We start from the raw sequence: 21,470 nt of genomic DNA on the forward strand, positions 1-21,470 counted from the left end.
ATATATATATATATAGTCGAGTCATATTAATATGACCACCTCCTACTTTCGACGTCGGCAGCACGTATCCCATGAAGGATGTGATGTGTAGTGGGCTGGCTTGGTGGGTATATAAAGTGTGCGATAGGCTGTCTGAACACATATCACTCGTTGTTGCCATGGACAAAAGGTGCGATTTATCAGAGTTGCAAAAAGGGATGAATAGGATGAATAGTGGCTTTCGGGCCAAGGGTGGCAGTATTTCTCAAACAGCGCAGTTTGTGAACAGTTTGCGTGCTGCTGTGGTGAAAGTGTATCGTGAGTGGACAAATGGCACCATTGGGAATAACCGACATGGAAATAACCACGTGCTACTGATGTGAAAGGTGAACCTCGGCTACGAAGGTGCGGGTGGACCGAACGACACGCTACAGTGGAGCAGCTCACAGTGAAAATCAACCAGGGGGCTACCAGACGTGTCTAAAACAACAGTTCAGTGAACCCTACTACGTATGGCGCTTCAAAGAAGATGGGTGGTCACTGCTCCTGAACGAACAAAGGTGCATCGGAAAAAAAGGCTTCAATTTGCACGGCAGTATTGGAATTGGACCACCGATGATTGGCAAAGGGTTGCCTTTTCCGATGAGTCACGTTTTCTGCTTCATCGAAGGGATGGACGTTGGCGTGTCAGGCGAAAAATATCAGAGAAACAAACACCCTGCAGCCATTTCTGGAAGAACACAAGCTGGTGGCGGCAGCGTTACGGTCTGGGAATTTTTTTTCATGCCACTCTCTGGGCCCACTCATACATGTGGAAGGCACTCTAAACCAATTTGGGTATGAATCCACTGTTGCAGATCACATCCACCCATACATGCTGTTTGTCTTCCACATAAATGAGTGGGCCCAGAGAATGCTATGAAAAAATTCCCCAGACCATAACGATGTGTTCTTCCAGGAATAGTTGCAGGGTGTTTGTTCCCTGATGTTTCTCGCCTGACACGCCATTGTCCATCTATTCGATGAAGCAGAAAACTTTACTCATTGGAGAAGGAAACTCTTTGCCAATCATCGGTGGTCTAATTCCGATACTGCCGTGCAAATTGAAGCCTTTCTTTTCCAATGCACCTTTGTTAGCATAGGAGCAGTGACCATCCGTCTGCTTCTAGGGTTTGCTGAACTGTTGTTTTAGACACACGTCTGGTAGCCCCTGCTTGATTGTCATGGTGAGCTGCTCCGCTGTAGCGTGTTATTCGGCCCTCGTGCACCTTCGTAGCCGACGTTCCCCTTTCACATCAATGGCAGGAGATTCTCCGCAGTTTCCACGTCGGTTATTCCCAATCTTGCCATTTGTCCACTCACGATACACTTTCACCACAGCAGCACACAAACAGTTCACGCGCTGTTTATGAAATACTGCCACCCTTGGCCCGAAAGCCAATAATCATCCCTTTTTTTCAACTCTAATAAATCGCCCCTTTTACCCATGGCAACAACAAGTGATATGTGTTCAGACAACCTATCGCACACTTTATATACCCACCAAGCCAGCCCATTACACATCACTTCCTACATGGGATAATCGCTGCCGACGTCGAAAGTAGGAGGCGGTTATAACAATGTGACTCGACTGTGTGTATATATATATATATATATATATATATATATATATATATACAGTGAAGGAAATAAGTATTTGATCCCTTGCTGATTTTGTAAGTTTGCCCACTGTCAAAGACATGAACAGTCTAGAATTTTTAGGCTAGGTTAATTTTACCAGTGAGAGATAGATTATATAAGAAAAAAAAACTGAAAATCACATTGTCAAAATCATATATATTTATTTGCATTGTGCACAGAGAAATAAGTATTTGATCCCTTTGGCAAACAAGACTTAATACTTGGTGGCAAAACCCTTGTTGGCAAGCACAGCAGTCAGACGTTTTTTGTAGTTGATGATGAGGTTTGCCCACATGTTAGATGGAATTTTGGCCCACTCCTCTTTGCAGATCATCTGTAAATCATTAAGATTTCGAGGCTGTTGCTTGGCAACTCGGATCTTCAGCTTCCTCCATAAGTTTTCGATGGGATTAAGGTCTGGAGACTGGCTAGGCCTTTTTGCTTCTTTTTGAGCCACTCCTTTGTTGCCTTGGCTGTATGTTTCGGGTCATTGTCGTGGTGGAAGACCCAGCCACGAGCCATTTTTAATGTCCTGGTGGAGGGAAGGAGGTTGTCACTCAGGATTTGACGGTACATGGCTCCATCTATTCTCCCATTGATGCGGTGAAGTAGTCCTGTGCCCTTAGCAGAGAAACAACCCCAAAACATAGTGTTTCCACCTCCATGCTTGACAGTGGGGACTGTGTTCTTTGGGTCATAGGCAGCATTTCTCTTCCTCCAAACACGGCGAGTTGAGTTAATGCCAAAGAGCTCAATTTTAGTCTCATCTGACCACAGCACCTTCTCCCAATCACTCTCAGAATCATGCAGATGTTCATTTGCAAACTTCAGACGGGCCTGTACATGTGCCTTCTTGAGCAGGGGGACCTTGCGGGCACTGCAGGATTTTAATCCATTACGACGTAATGTGTTACCAATGGTTTTCTTTGTCACTGTGGTCCCAGCTGCCTTGAGATCATTAACAAGTTCTCCCCGTGTAGTTTTCGGCTGAGCTCTCGCCTTCCTCAGGATCAAGGATACCCCACGAGGTGAGATTTTGCATGGGGCCCCAGATCGATGTCGATTGACAGTCATTTTGTATGTCTTCCATTTTCTTACTATTGCACCAACAGTTGTCTCCTTCTCACCCAGCGTCTTACTTATGGTTTTGTAGCCCATTCCAGCCTTGTGCAGGTCTATGATCTTGTCCCTGACATCCTTAGAAAGCTCTTTGGTCTTGCCCATGTTGTAGAGCTTAGAGTCAGACTGATTAATTGAGTCTGTGGACAGGAGTCTTTTATACAGGTGACCATGTAAGACAGCTGTCTTTAATGCAGGCACCAAGTTGATTTGGAGCGTGTAACTGGTCTGGAGGAGGCTGAACTCTTAATGGTTGGTAGGGGATCAAATACTTATTTCTCTGTGCACAATGCAAATAAATATATATAATTTTGACTATGTGATTTTCTGTTTTTTTTTTATATAATCTATCTCTCACTGGTAAAATTAACCTAGCCTAAAAATTCTAGACTGTTCATGTCTTTGACAGTGGGCAAACTTACAAAATCAGCAATGGATCAAATACTTATTTCCTGCACTGTATATATATATATATATATATATATATATATATATATATATATATATATATATATATATATATACATATATATAATATTGATTTGACTTAGATCGGCTCGTTCACTTTTTATTTTGTTAATTGTTAAAAAAACTATCACTTCTATCTTTGAAAGCATTCTTACTTAGCAGCATTTTTTCACAACTGCCTAAAAAGTTTGCACAGTACTATATATATATATATATATACGGATGAATAAACACACCACTTTTTTTCACCAATTTCCTTGGAGTGCTGCCTCTTCATTTTTTGGGATTTTATATATATATATATATATATATATATATATATATATATATATATGTATATATTCAGAAGGTTAGCATCATGGCCACGTTTTGGAAGTATCCTGAATGAAAATTGATGATACTACTGATTGCTATTGATATCAGTTTGCTGTAAGTACCCAAATGTGGCAAGGCCGTCTGTTTTTCTACATTGCTCTATTAATATTCTGGAGTATTTAGTATACAACTTGAAACTCTCACAATGATTGGCATTATAAATTACGTAAACATACACTTTCACAATGTTCCTGATCATTAGACCAGCATGAAATAGAACAGACCATGGAGACACTAATATACATGATGTATGGATTTCCCATGGGTACTGAGAATGCTGACTTCCTATCAAAAAGGTAACCAATTACTACTGAAAGGTTAGTATTTTTTTTAACTTTATAATAAGAAAAATGCTTAAAACTAAGTAGAGCTATCATTCCACTTAATGTCTGCTCTGGTGAAACATCTAGGGGTGCATTTTAATAAGTTTCTGACAAATTTTAACATTTCTACAGAACTGACTTTGTTCATAATATGTGAACATTCTACGATCTAAAATATAAAGCAGAATAATCAATTATTCAGTCCAGTGCATTCACCTAAATATCTAACATCAATGCTCCAAAAATCTTCATTACTGCACAGTCTCTTGTAAACAGTCCAATTTAACGCTATCTCTACTTGATCTGCCTCTCAGCGGGGATGAAGTAACTTAGATGGAATCCTCTAAAAATCAAGAAGTAGTACAAAGAACATTACCACTTCATTAAATGGAATATCGGGTAGATATTACCTGCATCACATGTATCAAGACCAAATCCTTATCAACAGACACATTTAAAAACGTCAGTAAATTTAGGGTCGCAGTGCTAAACCAACAACCCAATGGATAGAAAAAGGAGCCCAGCACATTCTGATTGTGACTGTTACTGCATTATATCACAATTTCATGTAATAGTCATAATGAACTGAAGAGTAAAGATTGCTATCACTACTGTGGTTGACGATGGCCAAATACATGCAGTATTTACATTACATGTGTATTTTAGAATTCAGATTTTCGTATTAGTTTCTTAGAATCAAGACAATTATTCATGCTTTAGTTTTCAAAATATTTCACCCCATAGAGAGTGAATAAGATTATAAAAAAATTATCTTTTCCAGAATGTCGCAACTCTTGAATGAAGCTAAACTGCAATACCAGACTCAGCTAATGAACAAGAGTGGCGCTGTTTCTGGGAAAAACAGACTTTTTTTTTTATTGCATACAACCCATTCAAAGTGAATTAATAATTGTCACGTAGGGTCTGTGGACCCACTGAGCCATACCGCCTTGGCGGTATGGCAGCTGGCCAACAGGGCCCAGGTCAATGCTTATAGTTCGTATAGGGACCTGTGGCTGCTCGGACAGTAGCAAGGCAGGCTCGGCTGGGACTAGAAGGCAGAGGTGAGTGGAAGCGAGGAGGAGGAGACTGGGGCCAGCACTCGCCGACTCGTGGCTGCGGCTGTCATGGGGAGAGTGGCGCTGATGGCCCGCAGCCACGGACATGAAAATAATCACTGTAAACTGAAGTTAAAATTAGTTTTTTGGTTCAATTTCCTATGTCCATAAAATCTTCCTCATCTTGGGTACTCCTGATCTGCTTCCATAGCAGGTTGACACACTCATCTCATGAAGTCATGTCATGCACCACCCCATCTTCTGTGTAACTTCTTCCCCTGCTTGTCATAAGTAACAGATAGATTATATGGCTAAAGTGGTATTTATTGTCTAAATAGAGGATGGTGTGACCCTCATAGATCTCTGTGCAGGTACTTAGGGTGTCATGATCTGTCTTCCAGAGAAGTCTACGTAATTAGGATTTGTTCAGCTAAGAGATAATAGTTAGGCTCTGTTCACACTACCATCATGAATTCTGTGCTTACTGGAGCTATGATCAATATGAAGGACATGTTGACTAGTGGGGTCCGCCAGGTTTCTATTTGGGTTCTGTGTTTTTGTTAGCAAGAAAAGCATTGAAGACTATACTTTGTCTGCTGTCAAAAATGCTGGAACTTGGTATAAAATGAAAAAAAAAAAAAAAATGTAGTGAACGGAGCCTTGCACTTTAAAGTAATGCGGTAGAACCTTGTAGACTCTACCAGCCAATCAAGAAAAAGAGCTACTAACATTTTTCCAATGGCCGAGAGACACAGTATAGCTTATAGGACACATCAACAATTAATTTAAAAAAATTATATTTCCTTTGGGAATTTTGGAGGGTTTTATTACACAAATTTTCTAGCAATTACACAAAATGTAGTCCTAAAATAATAAAAAAAACATATATAAAAAAATAAACCTGGAAAGCAGGTGTTACATTGGCTGAAGCTATAGTGGCCGGGATGTGTGTGGTTGTGATTATATCTAGGAATATTTCATATTTCAGTATTTGCTTTCTTATTCAGCCAGTGCAGTGCATCTCAATATACAATTATACATCAATGCCAATAAATAACTATTCCACATTACAGCAATAATTCCAATTAGGTTTCTGCACTTAATACATTCATTTACTAGAATCCTTATTTGCCGACATGCCTTGCTTATATGAAACTGCCAAGTCACGTGTATGGAAATTGTTATTTGTTCAAGGATTCATTGTGCACATGGGATTCTGCCAGTTTTGTACCGTTCCAACCTTATAAAAGAACGCATTGACTCACATGAATCGATTCCTTCCTTATCTGATATGGTGCAGATGGTTTAATTCTGTGATTTTTCTTCAAGAAAATATTTGTTATCTGCATGCTACCAATATGCGGGGGTCCGTAAAACAAGTAAAAAGATTTCATTTATACTAAAAAATTTGCATTCTGAAACATTTTGTTTAGCTGTCAAATGTTTTTGAATAGAAATCTAGGATATTATTGTCAATGACACAACGGAGATTTCCTTATAACTAAATACTAATAGAGAAGAATAGTGGTGAACCTACACTAATATATCATGTCATTACACAAATTTCAATTCTTTAATATATTCTTCTTATCAGAATTACTACCTTAGCTGAAACAACCTGGAACCTGGATTGGCGGGCTTCCAACCCATCATTCCACACGCAGGCTACACAAATCTTTTGGTCTATACATTCATCTTTATTCAATCTTCAGGTTTGAATACTTTTTTTTTACATTACTATATTTTAAAGGGTATGTACATCATAGCGACTAATTCCTTAATTCATTCAATGAATATAAAATGAAAGATGAAGAAGCTTTGCAATTAGTTTTCATTACAAATATTCTACTGGCTTGTGTATACAGCTCCTATAAAGACACATGTTGTCTTCATGGTAACAGACTACAAACAAACCCTGTGTAGTCTGATCCTGCAGTCATATTTTCTTATATCTGTCCACTACTTCTTCCTAACATACATCTGGTGTGTTAGCAAGATGTACGGTACAGATAGAATGTAGTATGACTGCAGGATCAGACTACACAGTTGTCTATTACCATGATGACATGTTGATCTACATAGGAGCTGTAGACACAAAACGACAGGACATCTTTTATGAAAGCTATTTTCAAAGTTGCTTCATTATCCTGTTTAAATGCATTGACGGAATAAGACAATTGTTTGTAAAGGTGTACATACCATTTAAGCCTGTCGTTTGTTTTCATTAGCTAATATTTAATTCACTACAGTATCTTCACAAATCTGCTTGCATTTTACACATTTTTGGAAAGTACAAAAAACTGCTTTCATTCTACCTTATTTGTTTTCTATTTTAAAAATCCAACTGATCCGATAGCTACATAGAATTTAATTCTGTTGACTAAAGGGACTAGCACTTACACTGATGGATGTCACGACAGGTCCAGGAAAAAAATGAACCACATTTATCATTTTCTAATCTCTGCTATGATATCAATTTTTTTTTATACAGTGTGCACAGGTTTTCCAATATTACGAGGACATCAGATGATCCTAGGGCTAAGGCCACATGAAAAACAAAACAATGTCCAAATCATCTAGCCGACAAGCTTTTTTACCACAAATTGGAGTGATGTTTATAAGAATGTTAATGTCCAATCATTTAAACACCACACCGATATGCGGTAAAACTATGCAGGATTGGTAGGAACAACTATGTAGGATTTTAGTAGAAAAAAATCCTTTCTTCTTAGGTCCAGCATCACCTCTAATGGCTTCACTGGGATCTCTACTGTTTCTCTGGTTGCTCACCAAGATAATCTTTAACGCTCAACACTGTGGGGAATTGAGTAGCTACATGTCTTGGACACAGCATACTTCTGTTTTCTAAGTTTAGTGGCCATTTAACATCAACCTTTATAACTGCTGCACTGTTGCAATGCTATGTTCCCCTTCATTAGCCACATTTAGAGTTTTCTCCTGGGCCTGGTATCATATGAATTGCCATTGTAAGCTCATGGACAGAATAATCAATTTCAATCATACTATCACTGAAGTTTGGCAAAGTTGGATGAAGACATGTCATGCTCTAATCTCTACAAGACAGAGCAATTTAGTCTTCCTTTCTTACAGCCATTAAACATTATATCCCCAAAATATCACAATATTTCACGACATAATTCAAAAAAAATATATTCAATTAAACATTTCAATGTGGAATATTGCCTGGCATCTAAAACATATGCAGAAATCTATGGTAGCCTATAATGTAGGGGTTTATGACATGCATCCATGCGAATGTCCACCTTTGGGCAGTATTTGATCCAAAAAAGTAGAAAAATAACCATTTCCAGGTGCACAAAACAAGCGAGTGGTATAGTGTTCTTGATTTCTCACTATCGCATGCAGAAGGGAGAAGAGCACAGATTGTGTGGGTAACATGGAGACCTATAGTTCCATACCACTAGGTCTCGGTGGTAGTTGGTAGTGAGATTATAATTTTATATGACAGAGCGGGGAACAGATGCACCTTATGATAATATTGAACATAACTCAGCTCCAACTCCATCTCCCCTTTCAACAAACTCATGCAATTTTCCATTGTAACAGATATAAAAGCAATCTCTTGAACAAGAATATTTGCTCACTGAAATGTGCCCCATACATCAAAAATATTTATTTGTGCTCTAAAGTAATAAAAGTGTAATTCAGATATATTGAATTATCTAAATTCTTTATATAAAAACACATATATGTATGTATGTATATATGTATATATATATATATATATATATATATATATATATATATATATACACAGTGAAGGAAATAAGTATTTGATCCCTTGCTGATTTTGTAAGTTTGCCCACTGTCAAAGACATGAACAGTCTAGAATTTTTAGGCTAGGTTAATTTTACCAGTGAGAGATAGATTATATATATATATATAAAAAAAAAGAAAATCACATTGTCAAAATTATATATATTTATTTGCATTTTGCACAGAGAAATAAGTATTTGATCCCCTACCAACCATTAAGAGTTCAGCCTCCTCCAGACCAGTTACACGCTCCAAATCAACTTGGTGCCTGCATTAAAGACAGCTGTCTTACATGGTCACCTGTATAAAAGACTCCTGTCCACAGACTCCATTAATCAGTCTGACTCTAACCTCTACAACATGGGCAAGACCAAAGAGCTTTCTAAGGATGTCAGGGACAAGATTATAGACCTGCACAAGGCTGGAATGGGCTACAAAACCATAAGTAAGACGCTGGGTGAGAAGGAGACAACTGTTGGTGCAATACTAAGAAAATGGAAGACATACAAAATGACTGTCAATCGACATCGATCTGGGGCTCCATGCAAAATCTCACCTCGTGGGGTATCCTTGATCCTGAGGAAGGTGAGAGCTCAGCCGAAAACTACACGGGGGGAATTTGTTAATGATCTCAAGGCAGCTGGGACCACAGTCACCAAGAAAACCATTGGTAACACATTACGCCGTAATGGATTTAAATCCTGCAGTGCCTGCAAGGTCCCCCTGCTCAAGAAGGCACATGTACAGGCCCGTCTGAAGTTTGCAAATGAACATCTGGATGATTCTGAGAGTGATTGGGAGAAGGTGCTGTGGTCAGATGAGACTAAAATTGAGCTCTTTGGCATTAACTCTACTCGCCGTGTTTGGAGGAAGAGAAATGCTGCCTATGACCCAAAGAACACCGTCCCCACTGTCAAGCATGGAGGTGGAAACATTATGTTTTGGGGGTGTTTCTCTGCTAAGGGCACAGGACTACTTCACCGCATCAATGGGAGAATGGATGGAGCTACGTACCGTCAAATCCTGAGTGACAACCTCCTTCCCTCTACCAGGACATTAAAAATGGCTCGTGGCTGGGTCTTCCAGCACGACAATGACCCGAAACATACAGCGAAGGCAACAAAGGAGTGGCTCAAAAAGAAGCACATTAAGGTCATGGAGTGGCCTAGCCAGTGTCCGGACCTTAATCCCATCGAAAACTTATGGAGGGAGCTGAAGATCCGAGATGCCAAGCGACAGCCTCGAAATCTTAATGATTTACAGATGATCTGCAAAGAGGAGTGGGCCAAAATTCCATCTAACATGTGTGCAAACCTCATCATCAACTACAAAAAACGTCTGACTGCTTTGCTTGCCAACAAGGGTTTTGCCACCAAGTATTAAGTCTTGTTTGCCAAAGGGATCAAATACTTATTTCTCTGTGCACAATGCAAATAAATATATATAATTTTGAAAATGTGATTTTCTGTTATTTTTTTATATAATCTATCTCTCACTGGTAAAATTAACCTAGCCTAAAAATTCTAGACTGTTCATGTCGTTGACAGTGGGCAAACTTACAAAATCAGCAAGGGATCAAATACTTATTTCCTTCACTGTATATATATATATATATATATATATATATATATATATATGTATATATCATATACTTTGGTGGTAAGTAAAACATTACATGACACGTTATCACTACAGTAGACGTGGGTAAGGTGACTATAAAATGGCAAATAATATTTAATGTTGACAAGTGTAAAATTAATTTTAGGGAAAAAAATATGCATTTCACCTCAAAATGGATCACCATCAGGTAGAGAAGAAATTTGGTATAATTATGATCATAAAGGGAACCTGTCACCAGCATTTCACCTGCTGTTATCAAATGTTCACTGCCGTTATCCCGTCTCCTAAACTCCTCCTCCAACTGTAAATAACGGCCTGCAAACGTTTTGCGCATTTTATCATAATAATCCGGTGTCCCTGTGTGCGCACACGCCAGAAGAGGACATCAATGCACAAGAGCGGGATTGTGTGTGCTGGGGGAAGGCGAGGAGCTGTCAATCAAAAGTAAGGAGGCGGGGTAAACTCGGACAGACTTGAGGAATGAAGATTTGACTCTTTTCAAACGAAGATTTGACTCTTTTCAAACTAAGATATGAATCTTTTATGCTCATTAGCATACGGCGTGGGAACACTAAAAAGCTGAATACTAAAGCTACGGAGCCGACTAAGAAGACAATTATAGGTTATATAGAAATTATTTTTCACCCACTGCCACCAGGTATTGCTGGTTTAATAGGTGAAATGCTGGTGGCAGGTTCCCTATAAGCTAAATTGTAGCAATGCCAGTCTGCTGCATTGAAAGTTAAAGGGGTATTCCCAGAATTAAAAATGATCACCTATCCACAGGATAGGTGATAATTGTCTGAACGCCAGGCGTACCACCGCTAGGACTCCCACCAATCGAAGTCCCAAAACACTAGTTCCTCCTCACTGCTTGACCAAATGGAGCAGCAGATGAGCATGCGTGCTGACGCTCCATTCAATGTCTATGGGACTGACGGAAACAGCTGAGTACAGCGCTCGGCTGTTTCCGTCATTCTCATAGACATTATCTGGAGAAGCATGCACATGTTTCACCGCCACTCCATTCAAGCTCCTCCTCACTCTGGGGGTGCACTAAGAAAGAATGGGAACTCAGTACCCCTCTTCCCGCTATCGGTCGGTGGCCCAGCGTTGGGGGTAGCAGCGATGAGACAATTATCACCTATCCTGTGGATACAAGATACCGTCTTGTATCAGAAAGGGCATACGTTCAAGAGAAGAACTTATTTTACAATTTTTAAAACACTGGTGCTGCCACAGATTGAATATGCAGTCCACTGAACTGGTCACAGTTCATAAAAGGATTAATGCATTAGTATAAAATGTCACATTTAACTTCAAATTACTATTTAACACATACAGAATAAGGCTGGGTTCACACGACCACATTAACGTCCGTAATGGACGGACGTATTTCGGCCGGAAGTCCCGGACCGAACTCAGTGCAGGGAGCCGGGCTCCTAGCATCATAGTTATGTACGATGCTAGGAGTCCCTGCCTCTCTGCAGGAAAACTGTCCCGTACTGTAATCATGTTTTCAGTACGGGACAGTAGTTCCACGGAGAGGCAGGGACTCCTAGCATCGTACATAACTATGATGCTAGGAGCCCGGCTCCCTGCACTGAGTTCGTTCCGGGACTTCTGGCCGAAATACGTCCGTCCATTACGGACGTTAATGTGGTCGTGTGAACCCAGCCTTAAAAGTGTGTTACTGGTCAGCAGGGTTTGTGTATTTCACACATTTGAAATGTTGGGGTACATTGTTTTCTCCATGCCTTGTTTTCTTATCATTTCTCTATTCCATCGGAGCCTCTTCTATGTCTAACATTTACTTATCACTTTATAATAGTATACAGTATATATAGTAATAGTATATATTTATAATAATACAACGATTGACAGCCTTCCCTGTTGGACTGTGCTTACAAAGATAGCTGTCAATTACAGAGTAGGACTGTTCACTGGACTCATGAGGGTGAGAAGGGATGTAAATGAATAAAATACAAGTTTAACTGAATCTTTTCCTACATATATTATATATCAATCTTCTCAGCTCCTACTTCTCCATGACATGATGCCAACAGATCGGACAGTATGTTCGACCCTTTAACATCGCCATTTATACTTGAAGCTTGGGATAATGCTTCAGGTACCAGATAAGAACGATGAAATCTTTTTAAACCCCATCCACTATTCTAGTAGTAATATCATTTGTAGTCTTGGGCAGTACAGTATATTTCATTCATCACTGCTAATGATGTCTGCCTAATGATGCTATAATAATTATTTCTGCAAACTAAGAAGAGGAAAAGAAGAAAATGCCTTATAAGACTAACACTTCTGTCACACATAAAAGCATTACTGTATGAAGTTAATTGAAAGCATGATTTACCATTTACGTAGATGCTATGACTGCCTATTTTGTACTTGAGATATTTTATCTAGCTTTAGAAACGAATGTGCGTCTGTCCTTATTTAACTTTGTAACCTCATGAAAGATAAAGCTTCTGACACCAACATCACTAAGTTTCTTCTACTGTCTTCCACTGGCTTGTGATGAATGATAACGAAGAATAATAAATGTAATTCTTTATTAATTATATAATAGCTCCAGAAAACTAGTATCAAACCATTATACAGCTTTTCACATGCATGAAAAGAATTGAAACATTAGGCATATTAGAACATAGGCATTATACCATAAGATTTAGACTTATTTCCATAAACCCTATGGACCCTTACAAGCCCAGTCACATAAGGACTAAATACACTCATGGGGCTTACTCACAAGTGTATTCATCTGAGTGTATGATCATATCATCCTGTCATCACTGGCAGAAGTAATGCAGTGGTAGGGAATCCTTCACCTAAGGAGAGCCCGAAACCTGGATATTCAATGACCAGAATACTAGGACCAGACTTACATAGTGTATGAGCCCCTCTGAGGCTTCACTGCTCAAGTGACTGTGTTCATTTGCCCCGATAATGACTCATCTGATCCTGAGCGGATCTCTTGTTCTACCAATTGGCACATTTTGTTCAGAAACTAGTCAGAGCTGGAAAAATCCAAGCCCTATTTCTCGCAGACAGCGGTGAATAATATAGGGTATTTCACAAAGTGGGCTTCACCATTCATGTTTATTGTATAGAGAGAAATCCTGCTGCACTCATATACTGTACACATCATAATCGCCCATATGCTTTATAATCTGTTATTATCCATAAGTAATAAAAGCCAATCAATTGGGCAAAATTGATCCAAAAGTTATTATTTTCATTCCTCCTGCCAACTGCAGTAATCTGTACCCACATAGATGCAGCAAAGTAGGCATAAGATGTTTGCCCAGAAACTCATGCATGCTGGAATGTAAGTATTTTACTAGTTGAATTATGGCAATGTATGTCATATACTTGAATATATGTAGTAACTTTGGTGTACAGTCTAACAACATTTTTTATATAGAATTATGATGGGGTATTATATTTAGGCCTAATTTACATCTGTGCTCAGTATTTCCATTGTTCTTCTCTGTCATAGGAGCAGAACAACGAAAACACTGGAAGCGCCGAACACCAACGGCACCCGACGGAACCCAATGACTTTGAAAGGTTGCGTTGGGTTTCTGTCATGGTGTCCGTCGTTCTACCAGACAAAATAGTGCCGCATGCTGCGAATTTTGTCTGCCATTTTTTACCTGATTTGTAACAGAAGCTCCTAACAAAGCCTCTGATGCGACGCCTTAGATTGTGAGGTTTATGACACTGTTATTAGCATAACTGAAGTCCAAGTCATTGCCCTCTGAGACTAAGCTATTCTGGTTATGCCCTTGCCTGTTATAAAATGCTTAATGTGAGAATTCCAAGAGTCCCAAGTATGTGATGTCTATACTACACTATATGGGAGATTTATTAAGACTCATATGTCAGGAAAACGCCTGTTCCCTTAAGGTTACCATGACTACGGTTCTGGCTTCTGTGTGTGTCAGTTTTACCTTGAGCCTATCTCTTTTGTCTGTCTTTCTTCCTTCAGGTGTACAGGGTGGGCCATTTATATGGATATACCTAAATAAAATGGGAATGGTTGGTGATATTAACTTCCTGTTTGTGGCACATTAGTATATGGGAGGGGGGAAACTTTTCAAGCTGGGTGTTGACCATGGCGGCCATTTTTAAGTCGGCCATTTTGTATCCAACTTTAGTTTTTTCAATGGGAAGAGGGTCATGTGACACATCAAACTTATCGAGAATTTCACAAGAAAAACAATGGTGTGCTTGGTTTTAACGTTACTTTATTCTTTCATGAGTTATTTACAAGTTTCTGACCACTTATAAAATGTGTTCAAAGTGCTGCCCATTGTGTTGGATTGTCAATGCAAGCCTCTTCTCCCACTCTTCACACACTGATAGCAACACCGCAGAAGATATGCCTCCCGATCTGACCCCTTTAGACTTTTATCTTTGGAGTCATCTGAAGGCAATTGTCTATGCTGTGAAGATATGAGATGTGCAGCAACTGAAACTACGGATACTGGAAGCCTGTGCTAGCAATTCTTCTGCGGTGTTGCTATCAGTGTGTGAAGAGTGGGAGAAGAGGGTTGCATTGACAATCCAACACAATGGGCAGCACTTTGAACACATTTTATAAGTGGTCAGAAACTTGTAAATAACTCATGAAAGAATAAAGTAACGTTAAAACCAAGCACACCATTGTTTTTCTTGTGAAATTCTCGATAAGTTTGATGTGTCACATGACCCTCTTCCCATTGAAAAAACTAAAGTTGGATACAAAATGTCCGACTTCAAAATGGCCGCCATGGTCAACACCCAGCTTGAAAAGTTTCCCCCCTCCCATATACTAATGTGCCACAAACAGGAAGTTAATTTCACCAACCATGGCCCACCCTGTAGAATTAGTATTTATACCCAGCCTCCTCCACCTGTCAGTACTTGTGAATTTTCCTGTCTTCTGGCATCTGATCAAGCTTCCTACATTCCCTGCACTCCTGACTTCTGGACCTTTCGGAAACTGACCTTGGCTTGTGTCTCGTTAACCCCTTGTTTGCTGATTTTGGACTATCTGCATCCCGGCTGGTTTTGACCTTTGCTATTTCTGATATCCGCTTGCCTTCTGATTTGGACTTTTTGTTTACCTCCTGGCTGTCTGGTTTTCTGCACAGGTTAGTCTGCATTGCACCTCCTATCCAACGCAAAGTCCATCCCACCTTGCGGTCGGCTCTGGCGAACACCTTAGAATTGCCTTAGACACTGTTGATCAAAGTTGTGACGGATTCGAGGTTGCGGTTTTATGTGCACACTCTCTTCTGGCACTCTCCAGCAGCCTTTGGGGAATTGCTCAAATTGAAATTCCATAACATCATAAGTGTTTCATACGCCAGTCTTAATAAACAATTTGTTGGAGTAAGATGCGACACATTTATTAAGAGGTGAATGCCTTTTAATAAATGTGTTGCATCGTTCGACCAGTTATGCACCACAATTGTGGTGCAACAACTGCGGCCGTGCTTCATCCATTCCCATCTTTCCATCAGACATAAAATAAAAAAGAAGTATACTTACGTCACCACTCCTCTTCTCTTCTTCACTCAGCATACTATGGCTTATACAAGGTCCCGACGCAGAAAAGTCAGGGCCTTATATGTGACACAGCACACAATGTCCTGAGTGCTGCATCACAGAAATTGTCTTGATCCTACCCGGTGTCAATACTTTGTTTGAGTCAGTACCTTGTTTTGTGTTCCTTCCGCTAACCTAAGCCTCAAAAGTGTACAATAACTAAATGAAAAAAATAGATATCATAAATTGCAAAAAAATAAATAAAAATAAATAAATAAAACGAGAAAAGATTATAAAACAAGGCCCCCTCTCTGCCCAAAAAAATGCATACACCGCTCCGAATTTACAAGTGTTTACAGTATTAGGCATCCTGTAGGCACAAATGCATTTTGCAAGGGTGCAGGTACTCGGGCATTTTTACATTTATATCACGCAAAATTTTTGTTACCACAAACATACAATAAATACCCATGGCCACATTTTTGGCTGTTCTACCATAGCCCTGTCTGCATTTGCTCCTTCACTAAAAAAAAGTCTGTGCTTGGATGATTAACATCTATGTACAGAGGATGTGAAGAGATACATGTAAAACTGGAGTCTTTGTTCTCTGCGCTACAGCGGCATCATACAACACACAAATATGTACACATATATGCCATCGCTATACATGGGAGACTTAGAGGATTAATTTTTTGGCATTATATTATTGAATGAACGAACTACCTGTAAAAAAAATCTTACAAAATAATTAAAAACAGTTATTTTTCTAGTTTCTGATCATTTTTCCCTAAATAAGACCTAGAAAATAAAAAAAACATATAACCCCCATATATCCTGCAAAGAAAAAATCAAAAAAATTCGAGTAGACTTAGAAATAAAATAAAATTTAGCTATAGAATGCAGTATTCAAAAAGGTAATTTTTTTTTCTAGACATCAAGCCCCAAAACACAGCACTAGTGCATGCTTTACCCTGTAAGGCCAAGTTCACACTGAGTTGTTTGGCGCAGATTTCGAAAACATCCGAAATTGCCTCCCATTGATTTAGAAAAACGCTGCGAAGAACGCAGCGAAAAACACGGCAACAAAAGTTTTGGGGCATATTATTTCTGCCTGCAAAAAACTCTGTGTGAACTAGGCCTAATACAGAGTGTTAGCTCACAGAGGATTGCCCAGACTGGATACAATTGTAAGAAGCATTAGGTTTTTACATGTTTTCAGTCTCTGGATGTAAAAAAAAAGAATGTTTTCAATGACTGATATCCATAAAAAAGCTTGAAACTGGTGAGAAATTGAAACACAATGCACATTAGAAAGTTGCAGGATCCAGCTGCTGATGCCCCTAGTGGTCAGTTGCTATCACCAGGAGCACATTTCTCCAGCAGCGGCTACTACAGGTAAGTTTTAGTATTATATGGGTCCCATACAAATATCCTGCAGAGCAGGATCTGCTCTTTGCAGTGGTTTGGGGGAGTTCCAAGCAAGGGACACCCCTCTATGATGTCTGTATGCTCTTATAGGGCATATGCACAGGAGTTGTCCTAAGGAGACATACCCCTTAAGTGTGTTCATACTGTACAATGTGCTTTGATAGTAGATGCTTTGATATTTAGATGTTTACTTTAGATTTCATTTTTGATGTCATTTTGTGCAGCAACAAAAGATGATGATGCTATGTAATGAATTATTATTTGTTATAATAGTTTGATTGAAATGTTATGGTAAATTAAGACTACTACATTTTTGTCCACACTACTACCTAATCTTTCAGGTTTTTCTCATTTACCTGCAATACAAAGTATTGTGGCCCCAGAGAATAAACGATGACATTCCCTTCATTATGCACACACACAAGTGTTTACATAAGAACCATCCTGCTCAATCCCCTATGAATTCCCAGCATGGTGCTAATGAGATCTCACAAGGGACAACAGGATTGGTCCTTTTTAAGCCACTGCAACAGAAATGCAATGCTAATAATTGGTTTACTTATATAAAAGTGTACATCTAAAAGACACATGAACTTGACTGACAGGGCATGAAGAAAGCCTATATGTTTACAGGAAGAATACAACACGTCAGTAAAACCTACTGATAGTAAAACATGAAACAATTTATACAGGTACAGCTAGCAGAAATGGCAGGCAACACTGAGGTTGAAATCCGATCAGAATAACATTTGGATTTTGTATGTTCTCTCTATGATCCAGGTACTCTGGTTATCACCCATACTTCAAAAACATGCTAAGGCTTCATTCACATCAGCGTCAGGGCTCCGTTCTGGCCGAGCTTTCAGTCAGAATGGAACCCTGACTGAAACAAACGGAAACTGTAGGTTTCCGTTTGCATCACCATTGATTTGAATGGTGACGGATCTGGTGCCAATGGTTTCCGTTTGTCTCAGTTGTGCAAGGATTTCGTCGTTTTGACGGAATGAATACCATTGAAACCAATGGTGATGCAAACGGAAACCTATGGTATCCGTTTGTTTCAGTCAGGGTTCCGTTCATGGGGTCCCCTGAGGGAAAGCTCCAACGAAACCCCTGAACGGAGCCCTGGCGCAGATGTGAACGAAGCCTAAGCCGTCAGGCACACAACAGCGTTGTGTGCACGGAGCCTTATATTGACACAGAGTCCCTATGGTTCTATACTATGGAGCCAAGGCCACTCAATGGACCATATGGTTTCTTAGTATGGCACTGTATTACAGAGCTACTCTATTCAGGGGAGAAAACTTTCATTATATCTGATGGAACATGGCATAATTTTTTTTTTCTGCCTATAAAATCGGAGGCAAACGGTATGAGCCCATAGACTTCTAAGGATGCCGTATTATAGCGTCATACAACTCGGACCTTGTATGGAGCCTTGACGTGGCCATATAAATGAAGCCTTACATTAATTGTCTGACTATTCAATTTTCCCTAGAATGTGTGAGTGATACAGGTAGGAAAATTAGATTGTGAGTCTCTGTATATTGTTGTGGAATATGTCAGCACATGAATATATAGAGGAATATTAAACACTTGAGTTCCACGACTTCTTATTAACAGCTTTGACTATGTGTTACTCCTTTTAGAAACTGTTATAAAAAATATTGAAATGTGTGAGTAAACAATAATAGCTGTTAGTAAATAGGATACAGGTTAACAGTAAACGTATTTCAGTGCCTGATGACCCTGCCAGACAAGATGTGAAGTCGGTCAATTAAAAGTCGCACTGAAGTGCCGCGCTGAGCGATGGTAGAAACAATGAATCAAGACTTTCTTTCCCTTGACTCAGCCACTCTCAGCATACAGACTCTCCGCGGTGTGACCTCAGGCATCACTTGTTCTTGTCACTGCTATACTAACTAAATACCGTACTCTGCTTTTAACATTACTCCTTATGCTGGAAAATTCCTTCTTCATACATTTTTAACTATGGTTTGGCCTACAAAAGGCAGTTATAGATGGAGCTGCAGATTTGTAAATTGATGCCTGGATTATTTGACATAGATATTTTTTACATTTTTCCACCACAATGTACGAGCCAGTTTAGGATTATGTAATACTCTATAGAACATGTAGGGTCCTCAATGATATTTATATACCGTAGTACATTTTTAATATCAGGGGGCATGTAGAATCAATAGATGTGGCGTCTGAGGGCACGCATACAACTGCCCATAGACGGAACAATGCTGAACTATAACTAAGAAAATCTTATATTTTGTAATTGTTTCCAAGTGTCCCATAAACGTCTTTTGATCATTGTTTGTGATTGTAAATGTCTGACTGTTGGCTCGAGTGTTAAATGTGCCTAAAGACTGATATTTAATAACTTTTAATGCTTTTTGATAGATCCTGATCCTATTATAAGCACACAAATCCTCTCTTATGGTCCTATTGCATGCAATATTATGATGTCTTTCGTCCACCAGTGCAGTTATCCTACAGTAGATTGATATCTATCAGACTGACACAAACTCTTGGACTAGTCCTGACTTCTCTGCTCCATCCATGCTCTATAATGTCCACTGAGGGAAGGGAGATATTGTTGCATTGTGTCTGCACATCCATATTGACCTGACTGGGGAGTCACATGATGGCCATGGGTCACCCTATGTAACTATGCTATGTAACATGTACTTGCCTTTGATGTACACATCGTCATCTGCCCTCATGAACCACTCATATTTATCCAGGTACTTGTCATGCATGTGCTTGATCATCATGAAGGACTTCTTCTGAGGAGGGTAGGAGTCGTCCACCCCAGGTAGAGAGATGACTGGCACTGGTTCCGCCAGCTGGATTTCCTCTGAGCCCTGGCTGGAGAAGAACTCAACTTTCCCCGGGATGTAAGGTGCCCAGGTCCTGTATGCTGCCACTGCCCTGGTATCCAGGTATTTCTTAGCTGTCATAACCCCGACATAGAGGAAATGTCTCTGGCTCTCCTCTGGTGGACCCCAGTCCCCACTTCCATTGTGGTTAACCCTGTGCCTGCTGCTACTATTAGTGTTCTCCTTCTTAGTGTCTTGTTCAGGTGCAGTGCCCGGAGTGCTGTGTGGCACCACATCTTTCCCATGCCAGGGGTCATCTCTGCCAGGGCTCCTCATTCCCCCCTGCTGTCCTGTCTGGGTCCTCTCTCGGCTATAAAAGGAGCAGACATTGGACCTTCTTTTCTTCTCGCTCATCTCAGCTACTTTGGGGGCGATGAGCCAGGAGGCAGCAGTAAATCCCAGGATTAATCCCACTACCACACTCATCCAGGGTCTTCTGGACCTCACAGCCATTCTTCGCTCTTAGTAATTCTATGGTAATCTCCAGTGAGCTGCTTGGCTCGGCGCAGTGCCCCGCACACAGGGGGCGCCCCCGGCTTGTGGATTAAAGTTGGCGGGCAGGAGAGCAGGAGCAGCCCGTGGAGCAGCAGTAGTGTCTGGGCTGCCAGCTTGTCACTGCTGCTCGCACCTCCTCCTCCTCCTGGCCCCACGCTGCAGCTGCTTCTCCTCCTCCTTCTCCTGCTGCTCCACCTTCTCCCTCCGCTCCCAGCCAGCAGCTCCTCCACACCCCTGGCTGCTGATCAGTCCCTGTGCCCACCCAAACCTGCCAGCTCGCCCGTGACTTGCCAGTCCCGAGTGATTGAGGCCCCTCGTCAGCCTCAGCGTTGTATCTCCATAGGAACAGTGAGGAGGGGCTGCCTGCTAGCAGACACTGGATGATGAAGATGCTGCAGCTTCCATGCCCGTGTCATGTAGGAGGGGAGCTGCCCATGTGCTTACTGGAGGTTGCCACCCCAATCATCTACTGTATGTGGCAAAGCTTCAAGTACACATGGCACATGCCCTACTCTCAGCGGACTGTGGGTATATAGTTCACAATGTGCCCGGTTACTACAGTGTCTATCCCTGCTCATGCATCAGACATACAAGTATACATTCCCATCGGTTTCTGAGGGCACTGGTATGCCAACACTTTACATCTGGATACTTGTTTTTTGTTACTGTGCTCCACTATT

General features: G+C 40.3%; 1 protein-coding gene across 1 annotated transcript in view; it reads right to left on the minus strand.

The window, feature by feature from the left end:
• The window catches only part of CHSY3 (chondroitin sulfate synthase 3), a 389,162-nt gene extending 368,041 nt beyond the window's left edge, over positions 1-21,121 (minus strand). The window contains exon 1 of the mRNA XM_075835793.1: positions 20,109-21,121. Coding sequence (XP_075691908.1) covers positions 20,109-20,748 — 640 coding nt within the window. The 5' untranslated portion in view covers positions 20,749-21,121. The remainder of the gene's footprint in view (positions 1-20,108) is intronic.
• Between the last annotated feature and the right edge of the window lie 349 nt (positions 21,122-21,470).

This window comes from Rhinoderma darwinii, chromosome 1 (assembly GCF_050947455.1).
Source record: "Rhinoderma darwinii isolate aRhiDar2 chromosome 1, aRhiDar2.hap1, whole genome shotgun sequence".
In the NCBI taxonomy this organism is placed as follows: Eukaryota; Metazoa; Chordata; class Amphibia; order Anura; family Rhinodermatidae; genus Rhinoderma; species Rhinoderma darwinii.